Source organism: Nelumbo lutea, chromosome 1 (genome assembly GCF_056320005.1).
Source record: "Nelumbo lutea isolate HS-2025 chromosome 1, American lotus-T2T, whole genome shotgun sequence".
NCBI lineage: Eukaryota > Viridiplantae > Streptophyta > Magnoliopsida > Proteales > Nelumbonaceae > Nelumbo > Nelumbo lutea.
The window spans coordinates 4,722,091-4,741,551 of NC_142684.1; the positions used below are offsets into that span (position 1 = coordinate 4,722,091).

The 19,461-nt window shown below is 37.9% G+C and overlaps 1 protein-coding gene across 7 annotated transcripts in view; it reads left to right on the top strand.

Moving 5' to 3' along the window:
- Positions 1–1,587: 1,587 nt before the first annotated feature.
- The window catches only part of LOC148873269 (protein FAR1-RELATED SEQUENCE 12-like), a 44,281-nt gene continuing 26,407 nt past the window's right edge, over positions 1,588–19,461 (top strand). The window contains exons 1-2 of one of the 7 annotated variants that reach the window (XM_088945820.1): positions 1,588–1,832; positions 15,703–16,391. In XM_088945820.1, the coding sequence (XP_088801946.1) occupies positions 15,828–16,391 (564 nt within the window). In that variant the 5' untranslated portion in view covers positions 1,588–1,832; positions 15,703–15,827. Of the gene's footprint in view, positions 1,882–15,529; positions 16,420–19,461 lie in introns of all 7 variants that reach the window. The other 6 variants (XR_016099442.1, XR_016099437.1, XR_016099438.1 and 3 more) reach the window with 6 other exon arrangements.

Consider the following 19,461-nt stretch of genomic DNA (forward strand, 5'->3'; position numbering starts at 1 on the left):
ACTCCCTAGGTTTTGTAATAATCCGATGAATACTATCGTCCCCAACTGGTTTAAAAGCATGATATTTGCCTTATATTTGTGTAAATCATAAAAGCTAAATCCAAATGCCATATGTCATATATGATTAATATTTACTTATTCATTTGCTCTTCGCTATTAGAGTGTAACAAAAATTAAGAAATAAATACGATGCCTTTATATAATATAATATATATATATATAAATCATACGATAGCTCCCTAGGTTTTGTAATAATCCGATGAATACTATCGTCCCCAACTGGTTTAAAAGCATGATATTTGCCTTATATTTGTGTAAATCATAAAAGCTAAATCCAAATGCCATATGTCATATATGATTAATATTTACTTATTCATTTGCTCTTCGCTAATAGAGTGTAACAAAAATTAAGAAAAAAATACGATGCCTTTATATTATATATATATATATCATATGATTAAATTTATTTAAATACCGCATAACCCGTGATCTTATAATACTAAAATACCCATCCGGAAAAACTACCAGGTCATAATTTTTACTAGTTCATCTCTATCTCTCTCTCCCCCGAATTTTGCTAGAACACAAGAATGATACCATTTCTCAAGGTTGATAGGAACTTTACCAGTTTTGACAAAGTAGATAGAAAATCTCTCTTTGTCGTCTGCGTTTCTAAGTAGATGGGAACACTACAAATTTTGTCAAAGTAGATAGAAAATTTTTTGCCCACATTCTCTCTCTCTCTCTCTCTCTCTCTCCCTATGGTTCTCCATTTAAGACCAAGAGGAGCGCTACATTGGCTGTCCATGAGCTTGTTATGAACTAAAACCAACAATCAGTGTAACAGGAAACAAGAGTGAGGTGGGGAAGGAGGAGAGTGTCGTTTGGCTTGGCCTGGTTCTCTCTTCCCTCCCGTTCTAGTTAGAGGGGGGCCTACCATCTAAAGGTAGAAGATAATGAACAGTCTCAAGGTAGAAGATAATGAATAGTGTCTTTTTTTTAAGGGTAGTTTTGACATTTTCAAAAATTTTAAATTGCACATGTTAGCACGTGATCAAATAATTGACGATCGATTAACAACAAGGACCAACTTGACACTTTTTGAAAGTTTGAGTACTGTAGTGATACATTTAAAAGTTTGGGTACTAACTTGACACTATCCCCAAAGTTCATGGTACCAAAGTGGAATTTTCCCTTTTTAAAATTGGACTAAACAAGAAATCATTATGGGGATTGGTTCTCAGGTCAAACAGATTGATCATTTGGTTTGAACGAACAACCCATTCTGACTTAAAAAATAAAAAAAGCCAAAACCCATTGTTCAAATTGACAATTTGATAGTTTGACTGCCCATGCCAGTGGAAAAATCAATGATTTTTGGCCAAAACGTGGTTATAGGGTGAAATGGAACTGGTTACCTGACCGGCTCCCTTTTTTGGTCCTACCATTAGGTCTGATCCGGTTTTCAAAACCATGGTCTGAATCAATGAGAGCCGGTCCAAAACCAAAGAGGTAAAGAATAAGAACCGGCATAATCGGTTCGATTATATCAGCTAGGCCCGATCCATTGGCAGCCCCAAAATTATACCGTCGTCCATGTCAATTAGAGTTGAGTCGTGACCGTGAGTAGTGCTATGCTATAGCTGGAATGCTGCAGACCAGGTAAGTCTATAAGTCCACGAGGTGTATTTGCCGTTGGATTAACCTTTGGAGCCCGAGATCAGAGGCATTTCTTCATCGTTCTTCCCAAATCCCAATCAAAATCTGCCACAGAGCAAGTTGAAGAAAAGCTCAGAGATCGGTGGAGGAGGCGAAGAAAACGAGCTTTTGAGGTCAGAATGCGCCCAACTTGCATATTAAGTTCTAACTTCTAACCCCAATGTAAGTTTTTATTCATCTTTTTTTTTTTTTTTTTGAAATTTTAAACTTTGATCAAGTTTATTTATCATTTATTTACGATAGCATTAAGTTTAGGCATTTAGCTCGTATTTTTGAATTCTTAAGGTGGGGTGAGTTGACAAATACATGACCTTTGCTTTGTTTTTTTCTCTCTTTTTTATTTCACTGAATAATTATGAAACTGGCTCTGAGAGAGAAAAAATCGTTCTCTCTGCAGTGAGAATTGAAGATTCAGGTGTCAATTTAAGCCTATAATTCTTATAAGTTAAAAGTTTCTAAAATGAGCTTTGAAGATGAAATTTTGTAGTTTGAAGAGTTCCGGTTCCTTGTTCGATGATGGTGATCGGGGTGTTTTGAGGGAGGAGCTATTATTCTAACTAAAAATGTTATGAAATTGGAAAAGAAGAAAGGGAACTGTATTTGATAATTGAATAGCTTGAACAGTTTCTGATGAGAGTGTAATAACGGTTTACTCTTTGACAGACTTAGCAGTGAAAGTTCATTTAAAGTGATGTGATAAGAGAATTTGTCTTTGATGGGTTTCTTTCTCTGTTTTTTCCCCGAATGAAACTGATTCTAGGAAGGTTAATCTTTGATGGGCTTTATTTCTTCTAGTGTATCTTTTTGGGTGCTATGTGTGTGCGGGGTGGGTAACTGGGTATATGTGGAAATATGCTAATATCTTTGAGAGGTTCTTGGTGCATCCTTGTTCTGCATATAAGGACCTGTTTTTTCACATTTATAGATTCTTTCAATTTAAAATATTTAAAAAACAGAGATCAACTTAAAATGAAGTAACTTTAGAAATCAGTATCAGACTCAGATTGGATCTGATGGACATAGTGAATTGGTAACTTAGTGAGCTTTCTCAGTCCCATTTCTTTGATGATTTCCATGGGTTGAATGATTGAATTTCTATTTAATAAATTAGTGATCCAATGAACTTTCTGACTTTTCATCTGATCCGGGACTGACAAATTTTCTTTGGCTACCTATTTTGGTGGACAACAAGGAAAAATGATACATCATAAAAGTTCTAAAAGCATTCGATCCAACCAGAACTATAAAGTTAAGTGTGCTTGGTAGAGAGTATTATAAGGATGGGTGACCTCTTGAGAAGTCATTGTATCACACCCCTTATTCCCTGTTTTTGGAAGGAAAAGCATTGTAACAAAAAAGATGAAAAAACAATGATGGATATACATTGTTTGGAGGATCAAGGTTCAAAAAGTTGGCAATGTTAGAATCACCAGTCTCTTAAAAGTGACATGTTGAAAATTTCATGCTAAAATATTGTAAAAATGGTAGCAGCTCTTTGAAAAATTTTATTGATTTTTAACTATCAATAAAACAGTTTATTGGTTTTCAGAAATTTATAAGGGAAACATAAACCAACACTACAAAATTTTTATGTCATTAAAGATTGCCATGTAAAATCTCGGGCTGGTAATGGTGGGAGCTCCATGGGAAGCACTGGAATGGCAGGTATTGGAGGAGTATTTAGAGATTGTACAGGGAAAGTGTTGGCTATGTTTTCAAGACCTTTGGGGTTGGGAGATTCACTAAAATCTGAACTGATGCCACTGATGCAAGGCTTAAGACTTGTTAGACAATTAAGTTTTCAGCACTTGGAAGTAGAGGGAGACCCAAACCTGATTATTTCTTGGGCCAGGAATAAACAACTTGTGCCATGGATTTATAGGCATGAGTTTAGGGAAATAGATTTCCCCACATATTTGTCTCCTGTGTAAAGCAAATGGTGAAAACGCCTATCACCTGCAAGCACTCAAGCCGTTGCGCTAACAGCATGATGAAAAACGGATGCGCAACAAGCAACTCCATGAGCGCTAGTGCTCAAGCCGTTGCGCAGTAGCGCAGCCAGCGCAACGGCAGCGTGCTAGCACGTGCAGTAGTTTTTCATCTTGCTGCAATGGATTTTCATCATGCTGCTAGCTGCTTGAAAAGGCTGCACATTAGCGCAGCCGTTTTCTTGCAGGGCCTTACGTTTTCTTCGCTGCGCTTGAAAAAGTTTTTTTTTTTTTGTCTTGTAAATGAATTTATTTATAATATATTTAGAGAGAGGGGGCTTCAAGTTCTTAGGAAGAGCTTGAAGGCTTTATTTTTTATTTTTTGATCAACAAAGAAAAATTCATTTATTAAATTATTAATTGCTGGGCAATGTTCTCAGGACCAATTGGATTTGGTGAGCTGAATACTTTATTTGATACTATGTTTTTTTGAAGAGTTGAAAATTTCTCTAGAGATGCACAAGGGCAGCTGTCCTATGGTGTATTTTGGAGCAAAGAAATTCAAGGTTGTTCAATGACAAAGAAAAGAGAGTTGAGGAGGTTATTGGCATTATTAGTATATGTAGAGAGATTGGGCCAAGTGGGCCTTAACTTTTTTTCCCTTTATTCATAAGTTTTATTTCAGCTGTAGGGGGCATTCTTTATGGGCATTTTTGTCATTTCTTATGCTTTTTAGTTAGCCAACTTATCTAGGGGGACTCATGTAATTTTCTCATCTTTTATATTTAGCATATATAATTCAATTGAGGGATAGAGAGAGATATGATCAGCTCTCTTCTTCCCTTTTCTTCCATTCTCTTCTCCTTCTGAACATCTTCTTTTTCCTCCTTTTTCCCTTTTCTTTTGGTTTAATTTCAGGTTTATTTCTGGTGTGATTTACAACTTGGTATTATAGCAGGTTCCCACCTTATCCAGTTTCTTCTTTTAGGCCCATATGCATTGTGTATGAAGAATTGATTGGTTGACAGCTTATACAGACCAATAGGGGGAGGCTTTTGGAGAAGAATACACTCTTAGTTTGAGGCCCAAGATAGGTTATTGGAGATTTTCCCAAAAATATTAATTAATAGGGTTCTAGAGAAAGTTTGAAGCTTGGGGCTTGAAGGGAAGTTTTTTGACCTACATTGAGTTCGATTTAGGTTGGAAAGAGTTTTGGAGTTCCTTGTAGCAGTGGCTACACTTTCTCTCTTTTTCCCAGGTTGTCGGGTTCTGTGAAACCCTGATTTTGGGTGATTGAGGAGTAGTTTGGATTCAGGTTAGTGGTTCTTGATTAGTAGTATCCTATTTTGATTTTCATTTGTTGTCATTCGGCCGATGGAGCAAGCTGGAGGTAAGACATAACAACCTACAAACTCTGGGTTTGGCTAAGGAGAGTTTGTGGAGACTGTTATGAGTAGTAACCAAAGTGAAGTTAGATGAAACCAACTATCTGGCATGGTCTCAGTCAATAAAGATCCATGTTTGTAGTAGAGGGAAATGGAGGCACATCACTGGGAGCAGGAAGAAACTCAAGGAGGATGGTCTTGCCTATGAGAGGTGGATGCAAGAAAACTACATAGTTGTAGGCTGGTTAGTAAATTCCATGCAACCTCATACCGACCAGCACTACCTTTGAATGGATACTGCAAAGGAGGTGTGGGGCAGTGTTACGAAGACTTATTGCTAGAAGTTGAATGTTGCTAGGGCCTACAAACTAAAGAATGATGTAAAAAATCTAAGTCAAGAGGAGAAGCTCTTAGTCATACCTCTCAATGCTTAAATCTCTTGGGTAGGAGATTGAGCTAATGGAGACTATTGTATGGGGATGCATAAAAGATGCTAAGGCTCATACAAAGTTGGCGGAGAGAAACTAGTTCAAAGGGGTAGAAATCCATCGGCTTCTTATTTTTAAATTCCATTGCCTAGGTGAGGGCTAGGTGCCCACATTAGGCACCTGGGTGCCCCATGGTCGCCTAGCCTTGCCTTGGCACCTTGAAAACTATGTTTATGCATTTTTATGTTGAAGTGCCTAATCTTGTAAAACAATTCCATGAATATGTACTCACCCAATTTGATATCATCCGCATCAAAATATTCCAATTAGACAATGCTAAGGAATATTTTGAGAAAGATTTTACCTTCAATTTTTAGAAGTTTGGGTTGTTCGTCAGAGATCTTGTTCCCGTACTTTGCAACAAATGGAGTAGTAGAGAGGAAAAACCAACACATGTGAAAGTTGCTAGGAGCATCCTTTTTGCCACTCATGTCCCTATGTTGGGTGATGCTGTCATAACAGCCACCTATCTTATTAACCATATGCCTTCTCAAGTCTTGGGGTTTAAGTTTCTTTTAGGTATCCTCTTTTTAGATGCTGATACCTTCTTGAGAGTTGAAGTTACTGCATCCAAAGAAGGCATCTGTAGTCTATTTAGGAAGAATGAAGAAGAGAGAATGGAACAATTGAAGGTGTTTTGAGAATGGGGCAGCAAATTCTCTCCTTCTCTACCTAGACCAACTACTAACCAATACAACATTTAAGCCCACTAAGATATTATGTCTCACAACGCTCCCCCTCAGGTGGATAATAGATGTCTATCATGCTCAACTTGCCCAATAATTCATGAAATGTTGTCTTTGATGGGCCTTTAGTAAAGACATTGGCCAACTTTTTTCTACAAGGCAAGTAAGGTATGCAAAGATCTCCTGAAATAATCCTTTCTTAAACAAGACGTCTATCAATTTCATTGTGCTTGGTTCTATTGTGTTGGACTATCTATCAATTTCTCGCTTTCTCTTCCTTCTATAGACATTCATTTCAGTCTTAGACCTATTTGTCTTTCCATCTTGTGAGGTCGGATGAGCAATGACAGGATCAAAAAGAGGAAGAAGGTGAATAAGAATTAAGAGGAGGCTGAGACATAAAAGGATTTGTCCTAGGGGAAGTCTCTTCCACCCCACCAGTCTCCCCCTGAAGAGGACTCCGGAGAGGCTCGAAGAAAGATTAAGACTCGAAAAAGGTGACATCCTTGGTAACAAATTTCCTTATAGTGTGAGGATCAAAATGCTTTTTGAGTGGGAGGGTAGTGAAGGAAAACTCCATGGATAGCTTTGGGGTCAAGTTTAGTCCTTTTTTGGTCGGTGGCATGAATAGAACATACACAACCAAAAACTTTAAGTGGTAGAAAAAAAATAACTTGATTGAGACAAAGAACAGAGAAGGGGGTCTTCATACCAAGTACTGTGGATGGCATCCTATTTATGAGGTACGAGGCCATGAGAACAGCATGTGACCAAAACTTCTTTGGAACCTTATGCTGAAACAATAAGACACGAGTAGTCTAAAGTAAATGGCAATTCTTCCTCTCGGCAACCCATTCTGTTGCACGGTGTAAGTGCAAGGTGATTGACGTACAATTCCTTCGTCTTTAAGAAAGATGTTTAAGGTGCCCTCAAAGTATTCAGCTGCATTGTTTGAGTGTAATTGCTTAACCTTTTTGCCAAATTGTGTCTCCACCATCTTACAAAATATGGTAGTAATCCTTGGGACTTTACTTTGTTCTTTCATCAAATAAATCCACATACATCAATGAAACTAATAAAAATAGTGATGACCATCCACAGAGACAACGGTTAAAGGACCCCACACATCAGAATGAACTAAGTCAGAAGGAGTTGAAGTTTCATTAATAGACTTTGGATAAATGCTCTTACAATGTTTTGACATCTGACATGTCTCACACAAAATATTCTCTAATGATACTTTATCAAACAATTCAGGAAACAAAGTTTTCAATGATGGAAAAAACAAATTGCTAAGTCTAGCATGCCACAGAAAACTCTAGAGATCAGCTCTTGACTATTGCAACCATCCTCACTAGATGCCTGTAGAGTAACACCAATATCTTCATTCAGGTAGTAGAGACCCCTAACTTCATAACCACTCCCAATCATTTGCCTCATCAACCGGTCTTCAAAAACACAATGAGTAGGGAAGAAAGTCACACAACAATCCAAATCTTTGGAAATCTTAGAAACTAATAAAAAATTTGTAGCAAAACTAGGAAAGTGTAACACAGATTTCAGGGTAAGTTCCTTCCCAAGAGTGATGTCTCCCTTCCTGGAAATAGTGGAAAGAGAGCCATTGGCAATCTTAACGTTATCGTGACCAGAAGTAAGGTGATACAATAAAAATAATGAGTACATACTTGTCATTAATCTAAAGGCGCTAGAGTCAATAACCCATGAATATGATGGTGGGGGTTGGGTGACATTGAAGGCAGAAGTTATACCTAACGTAGCAAATGAAGAGGAAGCAAATGAGGATTGTTTCAACTGAAACCTCATTGGTTGTAGACATTCTTGACACCAGGTTCCAAATGTCACACCCAACAACACGAGCAAAATACCAAAGAAACAAATACATCAAGGGAGAATACAGTTTACCTTCTGGAAGATCCAAAACTAGGAACAACCCAAGAAAAAATAGTTCCTCAAGATTCAAAAAGAGGAAAACGTTGCATACTAATAAGTTTCTGAAGTAGAAATCTCTGGAAGATTACACTTCTTGTTGTAATAGACTTTTAGTTAGTTCCCCCTTTGCTACAAAACCCTAGAGCCTAGACCTAAAATCAAGTCTCACTAGTAGTCTGCGGACTGCTCCTTTTCTTACCCTAACATGTCATAAACAATATTTCTTAGGGTTTCCTTTGTTTCTCTTCCAAGGAGAGACCCTAGAGGAAGAAGAACAGGTGCTCTAGGAGCCCATGAACAGTCTAGAACTTCAGATCTCCTAGGTTGGACGTGAAGACAGAAAAGAACAATAAGAAAACAAGAGAAGCAGCTCCGATTCTTGAAGAGAAAACTTCTAGTGCTCTGATACCATGTAGTTTGTTGAGGAAGAACTTAGAAGAAGAGAGAATGGAACAGTCGAAGGTGTTTTGAGAATGGGGTGGTAGATGCTCTCTTGCTCTTCCCAGAAAATTTATATTAAGATTTAAAAGAGAAGAAAATTACATAAAAGCCCCTTACTAGGTGGGATAAGAAAAACAAAGAAACACATAATATATAATGCCTAGGTCCACTACTAAACAATACAACATTTTAGCCCACTAACATATTATGTCTCACAACAACATTTTCATTTCCCAATGGAAGTATGTGTTGGATCTTTTCACCAAGATTGGAAATCTTGGTCAACTCGCCTCCACTCCTATTAATGTGAATCATAATCTCATGGCTAATGATGGTGAGCTCTTGGCCGACAGGGCAGTGTTTTAGAGGTTGTTGGGGAAGTTCCTATACCTTTGTATGGCATGGCCAAACATTTCATATGATGTGGTTGTGATTATCCAATTTATGCATGCCCCCACAGATACACATATGGCTGCTACAAAAGGGTCCTATGTTATCTTAAGGGAACTCTTGGGCACTTCATACGAGAGAGAGTGGCTTTAGGGAAAGTGTCTTTCTTTCATTGCTTCAAAAGAGTAGCTAGTAGATATTCTGACCGATATACATATATTTCTCTATATTTTATATATATTTATGTATTATACATTTTTTATATTTTTATATATTGTAAATTAATAAATGTGCATTATATATAAATATATATTTATAATATATAATATATTATTTATTATTTAAAATATAATATTATATATATTTATAGTTTTTTATTATATATTTATATATATTTTTATAATATACATTTTAAAAACAAAAAAACCGAAAAATCGACGAACCAAACCACTGGTTAACTAAACCAGTCAACCGGTTAGCCATTCGGCTTCGGTTCGGTTTTGGTTACTGGTTTTCCATTAATCAGTAGTACCAGTTCGGTTGAGCACCCCTAACTGGGACTCAAATCTGAGCAGAATGGTATTACCTCCAACCGGAACATGCAACCTTCTAAAGAAAGATTGAACCATAAGGTCTCCAAATTGGTTCTATTCCCAGGTCCTAGAACTAGGTTCAACTGGTTGCTTGGACCAAATTTTTAGAAATAATTTGGCTAAGGAATCTATTTCTAATCATCTACATATTGTATGTAGATAGATATGGTCTGATACATATTGGTTTTTGGAATGACCAACATGTGGCTTGGTAGGAGATTTGTAGCATCTGAAAAATTCCATAGTATCAACCAAGTATTGGTTAGTAATTTAGTATTGCATGTGCATCGGTGCATGGAGTGGAATTTTTAAGGAGGATGTTTCAATCCTTCTAACATCTTCCATATGCCCCCTTTTTCTGTGGAACTTGGTGGAGATCTAGACAACTTGAAGATGCAAGATCTACAAAAAAAAAAAACGAATCAAAATCTGAGATTTATTTTTTCATAGTGGGTTTGTGTGCAACTTGAAAATAATTTCCTGTCTATTTTTGTTCAATTTCATATATTTTGGTAGATTTACATGTTTTGATTCTAGGAATGCATTGATCTATCGATATGTGGTTGAAATTTTGATTCTTTTTTTTTTTTGCTTTCATAAGTAGATTTATGGAATCTTTCCAAAAATTACAAAAAAAAAAAGAAAAAAAATTGCTTGATCTGATCAGAGGGAAAGATTATAACTTGGAATATGGATGATTTATCATATAAAGGATCCATCAAATATTTATGTAAAAAAATGGTAACGTACAAAAATAAAAGTAAATACAAAATAATTATTTTAATAATAAAACTTCATTGCCAACTCCCCCTAGCTGCACAGATCCAACTGTTGAAACTTCACCGGTGGTGGATAATGACCCTTGTGTGGTAGGAAAAGAAGATGGGAGAGGAGATAAAGACAGGGAGGGGGAAGTAATCCTGAATGTGACTCAAGAGAAGGAATCTGAGAAGGAAGAAGGGGAAAATGGAACTATTGTAGGCACAAAAGAAAAGGGGAAGGAACTTAGTGTGTTAGATGAGAAAGAAGATGATTGCAGAGAACCACCCAAACTAAAAGGGAAGGAACAAAAAGAAGCTAGAGGAAAGTTCACCAAAGGGAATGTCTATCTTAGAAAGGAAGCAGGAGATGGCAAAAAAAGGAAAAGGATAACGAATGAGGTGGAAAAGTTAGCTTGTGGAGTATCCTATGAGAAGACTGTAAACAGGAAGAGGGAGAAAAAGAGAGGAGACTAGGTCTTGGAAATAGGAAAGGGTCTAGAAAAAAGTGGAACGAAGATTCTTTGTTGGAATGTAAGAGGGTTAGGGAGTGCAAAGAAGAGGAAAATCATCAGGAATGTGATAAGAACTGAGAGAGACCGGTAATAGTCATGCTCCAGGAAACAAAACTTTCAGATTTGGATGGAAGATGGATAAGAAGTATCTGGAGTAGTAGGGGTCTAAGTTGGTCTTTTGCCCATCTTGGGGGTGTCTCAGGTGGTATCCTTACAATATGGAAGAACAAGGGAGTTGATTGTCAAGAGGAGTTGATAAGACAACACTTAGTATCAATAAAAGCCAAGAGGATGAGTGATGGAAGGGATTGGGTGCTGACTAATGTGTATGGCCTGAACTCATATAGAGAGAGGGATACATTCTAGGGAGAGCTAGCTGCAGTTAGGGGCCTTTGCGAGGGTCCATGGTGTTTGGGAGGGGATTTCAATGTGATAAGGTACACAAACGAGACAAACAACCCCAACCATTCCATAAAAACAAGTATGAGACACTTTAACTCCTTGATTGAGTCCCTAGAACTAAGAGAACCTACCTCGTTACAAGCCTCTTTCACCTGGTCAAATCTTTAGGAAAGTGAAGTGTGCTCAAAACTGGATAGGTTCCTTTTCTCCATTGATTGGGAGGAGTTATGGGGAAACTTAACACTGAAAGCCCTTCCTAAAGTAACCTCGAACCACTGCCCCCTAAGTTTCTACGAAGAAAACCTTATTGGAGGCCCTACACCCTTTAGATTTGAGAATATGTAGCTGGAAGTTCCAAACTTTATGCAAAAGGTAAAAGATCGGTGGTCAGAAGGTGGAATAAGCGCTAGAGAGAAATTGGTGAGATTCTCCAAGAAGTTGAAAAGATTGAAGGAAAAGGTCAAGGAGTGGAACAGAGAAGAATTTGGAAAACTCGAGGTCATAAAGGAGGAATTAGCCAGGAAAATAGAGGAATTGGATGAAAAGCAGGCCCATAAAGAGTGCGGGCCGAAGGATAGAGCTTAAAGATGGAATTTAAAAGTGCAACTAGAGGAGATCCTGAGGAAGGAAGAACTTTCTTGGAGACAAAAATCAAGGTGTAAATGGCTTTTGGAGGGGGATGGAAACGGGAGGAGAAGGAAAAACCAAATATCCAGTATAGAGGTAGAGGGAAAAGTAGTAAACTCAAAGGAGGAAATTGAAAGGTGCTTTGTGGATCATTTCAAGTCAATCCTTGCCTCCTCTGTTGAAAGCAATTTGGAATTGAGAGAATTACAGTGGGATAGAGTGCTAGAATCCAAAGCCGCCCTCTTAGAAAGAGCCTCAATGTAGAGGAGGTCCATGAAGCAATTTTCTCGATGGATAGATCTAAAGCTCTGGGGCCAGATGGTTTTTCAATGGCTTTCTATCAAGATTGTTGGGAAATCTTGAAAGATGATTTAATGGATGTCTTTGTTGAGTTCTATCAAAAAGGGAAATTCTCTCTAGGAGAAAATGCAACTTTTATTGCTCTAGTGCCAAAAAAGAAAGAGGCCAAAACCCCTAAGGATTACAAACTGATAAGTCTTGTGGGTAGAATGTATAAGATCATTGCTAAAGTTCTGGCTGGTCGGTTGAAGACTGTCTTGCTTTTGTAGAAGGGAGACAAATAGTGGATCAAATCTTAGTGGCAGCTAAGAAAAAACAAGGTGGCAAAGGTTTGATTTGTAAATTGGACCTAGAAAAAGCTTATGATCTGGTGGATTGGTCCTTTCTGTTGAATCTCATGGAAAATATGGGTTTAGGTGAAAGATGGAGACTATGGATCAAATGATGTATTAGCTCGGTACATTTTTCTATCCTTTCAAATGGGGTAGAAAAGGACTTCTTCCCGGCTAAAAGAGAACTAAGACAAGGTGATCCTTATCCCCATTCTTTTTTATTTTTTTGTTGCTGAAGTTTTGAGTAGACAAATCATCATGGCTGACCAAGAAAATCAGTTTAAAGGTTGGAGGATTGGTAGTTCAGAATTGGTGGTGTCTCACTTGCAATTTGCTGATGATACAATAATTTTCTGTGAGAGTTGTGATGAATCCAGTTTGAGGAATCTGAAAATTTTGGTGGATAAGTTTCAACAGGCCTCCAAACTAAAAGTGAATTGGGAAGGGGGACACCTAAGCCATGGAAAATTTGCTAGGCTGTGAAGTAAAAAGATGGCCTCTAGAATACCTAGGTATGCCCTTGAGGGGGGGGGGGGGAACCCGAAAGCTGAAAGCTTTTGAAAGCTCGTTTTAGAGAGAGTCACAAAGAAGTTGGCAATGTGGAAGATAAGTTATATTTCCTTGGGGGGAAGAATCACCTTGATAAAATCCACCCTAGCAAATCTGCCCACTTATTTCCTCTCCACTTTTAAGATCTCGGTGAAAATAGCAAGGAAGTTGGAGAAGATAATGAGGGATTTTTTGTGGGAACCTGGTGATGAAAAGAGGGATCATTTAGTGAAGTGGGAGCAAGTCTATAAACCTAAGGAGCAAAGTGGCCTAGGTATTGGGAACATCTTAAAGAAAAATACGGCCCTCCTAGGGAAATGCCTGTGGAGATTCCTTTGTGAAGAAGATAGGTTGTGGCACAGGGTCATTAAAAGCATTCATGGTGAAGCAGAAAACGGCTGGGATGCAAAACCAACCTTTCTTCAATTTATCCATTTTGATGTTGGTTTTATTCTGGGAAGATCTTTGTGTTGGGAATTTGCCTTTTACGCTATGTTTGGTTTGAAGGAAAAAGTAAGGAAAGGAAGGGAAAGGTAGGGAAACCTTTACAAACCTTGTATAGGTTTCCTTGCCTTTCCCTTCCTTTCCCTATTTTTTTTCCTTCAAACCAAACACAACCTTAAGGTTAAATTCCTGGACCTCTACTCTTTATCAAACCTTAAAAACAAACCTGTTTCTAGGGTTGGCATGCTTTCAGACTTAGGTATCTCTTTGGACTTTGGCTTCAGAAAGGGGATGAGGGAAAATAAATGTGAGTCCCTATTGGTTATGTTCTCAACCCTTGAGAAGGTTTATTTAGACCAAACTACAGCTAATAGTAGAGTTTGGTCCCCAACTCCTGATGGTTTATTCTCTTGTGCCTCTTTCTTTGGTTTGTTCACTCACTCTGATCCTTTGGGGGTGAACTTCCTAGTCAGAGAAATCTGGTTTAAACCGATCCCTCCTAAAGTACAAGCCTTCTGTTGGGAATTGTTCCTAGGGAAGGTAAACACTTGTGATGTGTTACAGAAAAGGACAAGCAAATGCTTCTCTCCTCATGTGTGTGTCCTTTGTAAGGATTGTGGTGAAACCCTACCCCACTTACTCTTATCCTGCTCTTTTGTTTCTTGTATTTGGGAAATTGTTTGTTCTCTCTTTGGATGCAGATGGGCTCCCCCACAGGATGTGGTAAGTCTATTCAGCCCCTCCTTCCTGAGGCAATAGAAGAAAAGAGGAAAGTGCTTATGGAAGGCAGCAAGAGCTGCTGTGATATGGACTATATGGGAGGAAAGAAACTGAAGACTCTTCTCTGAAAAAAGTAAATCAATGGAGGAAGCCATTGAATCCATAAAAATCAGAACTGCACATTGGGTGATGACCATGGAACTATTCAAAAACTTCTCCACGAATGAGATTCTAAGAAATTGGACTGAAGTAGTACAATCAGATGTACCCAAAGAAGTTGTGAGAGCGGAATGGAAGCCACCTGCACTCAACAAACTAAAACTAAACTTTGATGGGAGTTCCTTTGGTAACCCGGGAAGGGCAGGTATAGGTGGTGTGATTAGAAATCATCTAGGTGAAGTTGTGGCACTCTTCTTAGGACCAATAGGTATTGGTGACTCAATACAGGCTGAATCTCTGGCTCTACTTCAAGGTTTAAAGGTGACTGAGCAGATTGGAACAACAGATTTAGAAATAGGAGACTCACTACTGGTCATTTCTTGAGCTAAAAACATCACATCAGCACCTTGGAAGCTCAAATTTATCTATAGAGAAATTGACATACTTGCAAGGAGGTTTAACTCTCAGTTTGGTTGGGTCAAAAGGACTGCAAATGGGTTGGCGGATACCCTAGCAAAACAGGGGGCAAATAGAACTTCATTGCTTTCATACTTGCATATGATTTGTATCTTGGATTAATGGAGTTGTGGTTGCTCTATCATAGTTTGTGATGGATCTGATCTATTTTTGAAATTAAGACTAATATGTTTCTTTAATTACTACTTAATACTTTAATTTAAATAGTAACATGTTATTATTTAAGTTTTTAAAACATATAGTAACTTGTAGAAGGTTATTAGCTATCATATTAAGATAAAGTTTATCCTGACTTAATTTTTAGTAATTTATAGAAATAAAATAAATTTAATGTAGAAAATTTCTTTTCATTCAGTAGTTTGATTTGAAATTTTGAATATGAATATGGTTTATGTCTTAGACTTATGAATCTTCTATTATTCTATTATTCTATTTATTTAACATTATATATTGTTATTTATTAAATACTAATTTAAATTAAAATAAATTATAACAAATGAATGGTTTATGCATTTAACTCGTATGGTTGCCTACTTGACTTGTTGCATTTGCATATTCTTTGTGTTTTGAATAGTTTGATTTACGAATATTTTACCATTTTCATGAATCTGAATCTGAATCTCATATATGTTTGGATTAAGACTATATATTTTCTATGATAACTAGGTGGGATTGGGCAGATGATGTTGATGATGATCGACTTTCCTCAGTTTTCAAGATATTTGTATTTTTATATCAAACTTTAATGATGATGTAGGGGTGACCATGAATAAGCTTGTAGTGTGTTGGTAAGGATGTACATATCAAGTGCTGATTTCAGTGCATATTTGCTGTTTCAGGGAGGCTAGAATGGAGCAAATAGACTGAACTATGGAATTTCTTCTCTGTTTTTAAAAATTATAGTTATTGAAGGGAAATATCTATTTTTTATTTTTGTGAGGTAGCCTGGTAGGCTGGTAGGAACATGATGGAGAAGACATCTCATGATGCATTTGGTTTAATAGAAAGTGACAAAAATATATATGATGAAGCTTTTGATGAACATGAGAAGAATGAAAAAGAACTTTTGGAGATCTGTGACTCACAAAATGTTGCAAGCAGTAACATGGTATTGACTGAACCATCTGTGGAAAGGTTAAGTGTTAGTGAGGATCCTTTAGAACCGTATACTGGAATGGCATTCAAATCAGTGGATGATGCAAGGGACTTTTATTATGCATATGCTAAGAGGACAGGTTTCACAATACGTACAAATCGGATTCGACATTCACAGAAAAACAGGGAAGTTATAGCACGTGATTATGTTTGCTCGAGGGAAGGTTTTCGTGCAGCAAAACATACACTAAGAAAAGATAGGGTTCTTCCTCCGAGGCCAATCACAAGAGAAGGATGCAAAGCCATGATAAGGGTGGCTTTGAGAGATGGAGGTAAATGGGTAGTCACAAAGTTTGTAGGTGAGCACAATCACAAGCTAATCATTCAGAGTAAAGTTTCAGAGGATCAACCAGCTATGAATACACTTAGTGAGGTAAAAAAAAAAACCCTCACTTGGTGAGGTATGACTTAAATGAACTACCATTTATCATTTCATTCTTTACCAATTAATTATCAGTTTTTTTCCCTTATTTATCTTCATTGCAATAATTGAAAGTAGATAAAGATTGTTGAAATTTTAGTTTTGATTAATAGGTGGAATTATTTGCCTTTTCTAGTTGCTTTATTCATGAATGACTCCATTTCATATCAATGAAGTATAGTGGAACATGAACCTGCACATGGATGTAGCTTGAAACTGGGACTCGAGGATGGCCATTATGTAATGTTGGTGCTAGCTATCTGTGGTCTTTGGAGGGGTAGTCTGGATATGGTCCTAACCTTTGGCACTTTTTTGCACAAACTAGGACTCAAAGTTATATTAGATAATTACTATGAACATGTTGACCAACTATTCTTTCATGAAAGAGATATTACCAACCAGTAAACTTCACACTTTCCTTGCTAGATCTTGTTGTGGAATCTGTATGAATTTCATAAGGAATTGATTTACAATTGTGACATAGGTGGTGTTCAGTAGTGCTGAACTGAGCTCTGAATACTGAAATTTTTACTTTTCAGCGCTTCAGAGTCATTCAATAGCATCCCTGAACCGACCCTCCAAACACTGAAAATGCCTCCGATTTATTCAGAGGACCTGCTGCCTCCGAGCACGTTCAAAGCTAGCAGATAAAATTTATTTCTCCATTGTACCCTATGTTTGCTGAAAGGTTGTAGCTGAAGTAGTAGAAGAGAGGTGAAGGCAAACAAGTACTGAGAATGTCGAACTGAGTAACCCAGTTGACAGTACTATTATTTATAGTAGATTACAATACAGTGTTACATGAAATGTCTGGAATGCCCCTGATTAGTGATGGGACACCCAGACTGCTTAAAACACTAAACAGACAAGCCCAATAACAAAGGCCCAGTACCTAACAGCTTAAAACCCAATACTAACTAACATGTACACTTATCAGTCGAACCAACAATACATAAAAACAGTCAACTTAACACTCCCCTTCAAGCTAAGCATGGATGTTAGTCATGTTTAGCTTGCCAAGAAGGTCCAAGAATTTTGTTGCAGCCAACCCTTTAGTCAGCACATCTGCAGTCTGCATTTTGGATGGAGTATAAGGAATGCAGAGTTCTCCCGAGACTATTCTCTCTCTAACAAAATGCCGATCAATCTCAATATGTTTTGTCATGTCATGTTGCACTGAGTTATTTGCAATGTTGATAGCAGCCTTGTTGTCACATTACAGCCTAAGAGGACCCTCAACTTTTATGCCAAGCTCACCAAGAAGGGTCCTAAGCCACAAAAGTTCAGCAACACCATGAGCCATAGCTCGATATTCAGCCTCTGCACTTGATCTAGCAACCACATTCTGCTTCTTACTCCGCCGTGTAACCAGGTTCCCTCCAACAAATGTACAATATCCTGAAGTTGATTTTTTGTCCCCAACAGAACCGGCCCAATCTGCATCGGTATAAGCTTCAATTTCAATTTTATTGTGTTTTCTAAACAGAATTCCCTTTCCTGGGCAAGTCTTCAAGTACTTGAGAATCCTTTCAACTGCTCTCATGAGGAACCTTTGGAGAGTGCATGAACTGACTGACAACATGCACAACATAAGCAATATCTGGTCGGGTAAGAGATAGATATATCAGCTTCCCTACCAATTTTTGGTATCTCTCTTTATCACAGTAGTCCTCCCCTACTGATTCATGTAGACCATGGTTTTGTTCTATTAGAGTATCTGCTGGTCTACACCCTATCATGCCTGTCTCTTCTAGGAGGTTTTTAGAATAATGTTAAAATAACTTAGTTGTAGATATTAGGGCCTATTTGGCTAATTAAAGTGTTTTATTTTTATTTCGTTTTTTATTTTTGTTATGTCTGTTCTTGTACTTAGGGGCACAAGGGTCTTTTCCCTTGTTATTTCTGTCGCCCTATATATAGTAAAATAAAGACTGGCGCCTCCAGTACTGTTACATTGCAAAACCTTCTCTCTTCTCTCCTCTCTTCTTTTCTCTTCTTCTTCTCTTCTCTTCCTCTTATCTCTGCCCGGCCACACTGTCAAGATGGTATCAGAGCGGGAATGCTGATTAAAAGAGAGCAGATCGATCAACCCTACTGCCAAGAGAAGATCGATCAACCCAAAGAGTAGATCGAACAGACTAGCAGAATAGAAATCTGATTCTGGACTACAAAATAGCTACAACTGGTACAGTTCTCCCTATTTTTCTCTTCTTTACCCTCCTTGGTCATGTGCCGAGTGAAAACCCTATTAATCTGGGGCGGCTGAATGTTGTCGAACCTATGTAACCCCAGTTTTCTTGGATCGTGTGATCCTGTTCATGTGTTAAGACAACTGTAGGTCAAGGATGACCTGTCTTCTCAATGGTTTGAGTTGATTATAAGTAAGAAAGATCTCTCTTGCTGATTAGTGGCTGTTAGACATTCTGGAATTCTGGTAGGTGGGGACTGTTAAAACTATACAAGTCTGAAATCTGCCGAATATTACCTCAGTTTTTGTCCGGAATTTGGTACTGTTTGTGCTCAACCTGGTTGTTAAACCCAAGTGTGTGGGTGTGAACTGAGTGGAGTTTTGTGGAGTAAGGAGGGGTCCTAAGTCCGGTGTTTGGGGCTGATTAACTGCTTGACCATGTCAACTGAGAATTCTGCTACTTCAGAGATCTCAGGGAGCCACAATGGAGTGAGTGGAGAATGGATATGAGCTTTCCCATGGCTGTTATTCCCTTTGATGGTCTGAATTACCTTGAGTGGTCTAGGGGAATAAAACTCTACATCACTACTAGGGGGAGAATATGATACATCAATGGGAGAGTAAAGGAACCGAAGTATGGAAGTGCTGAGCATGATAGGTGGAACCAAGATAACAGTATGGTGATGTTTTGGCTCTTGGTTTCAGTGCTGCCACAAGTAAGGAAGACTTTTATGTGGGCTGAAACTGCTTGTGAGATATGGGAACAAGCAAAGTCCACTTATTCAGAACAGAGACACTATGCCAAGATATATCAACTACAAGCTGAATTTTCTA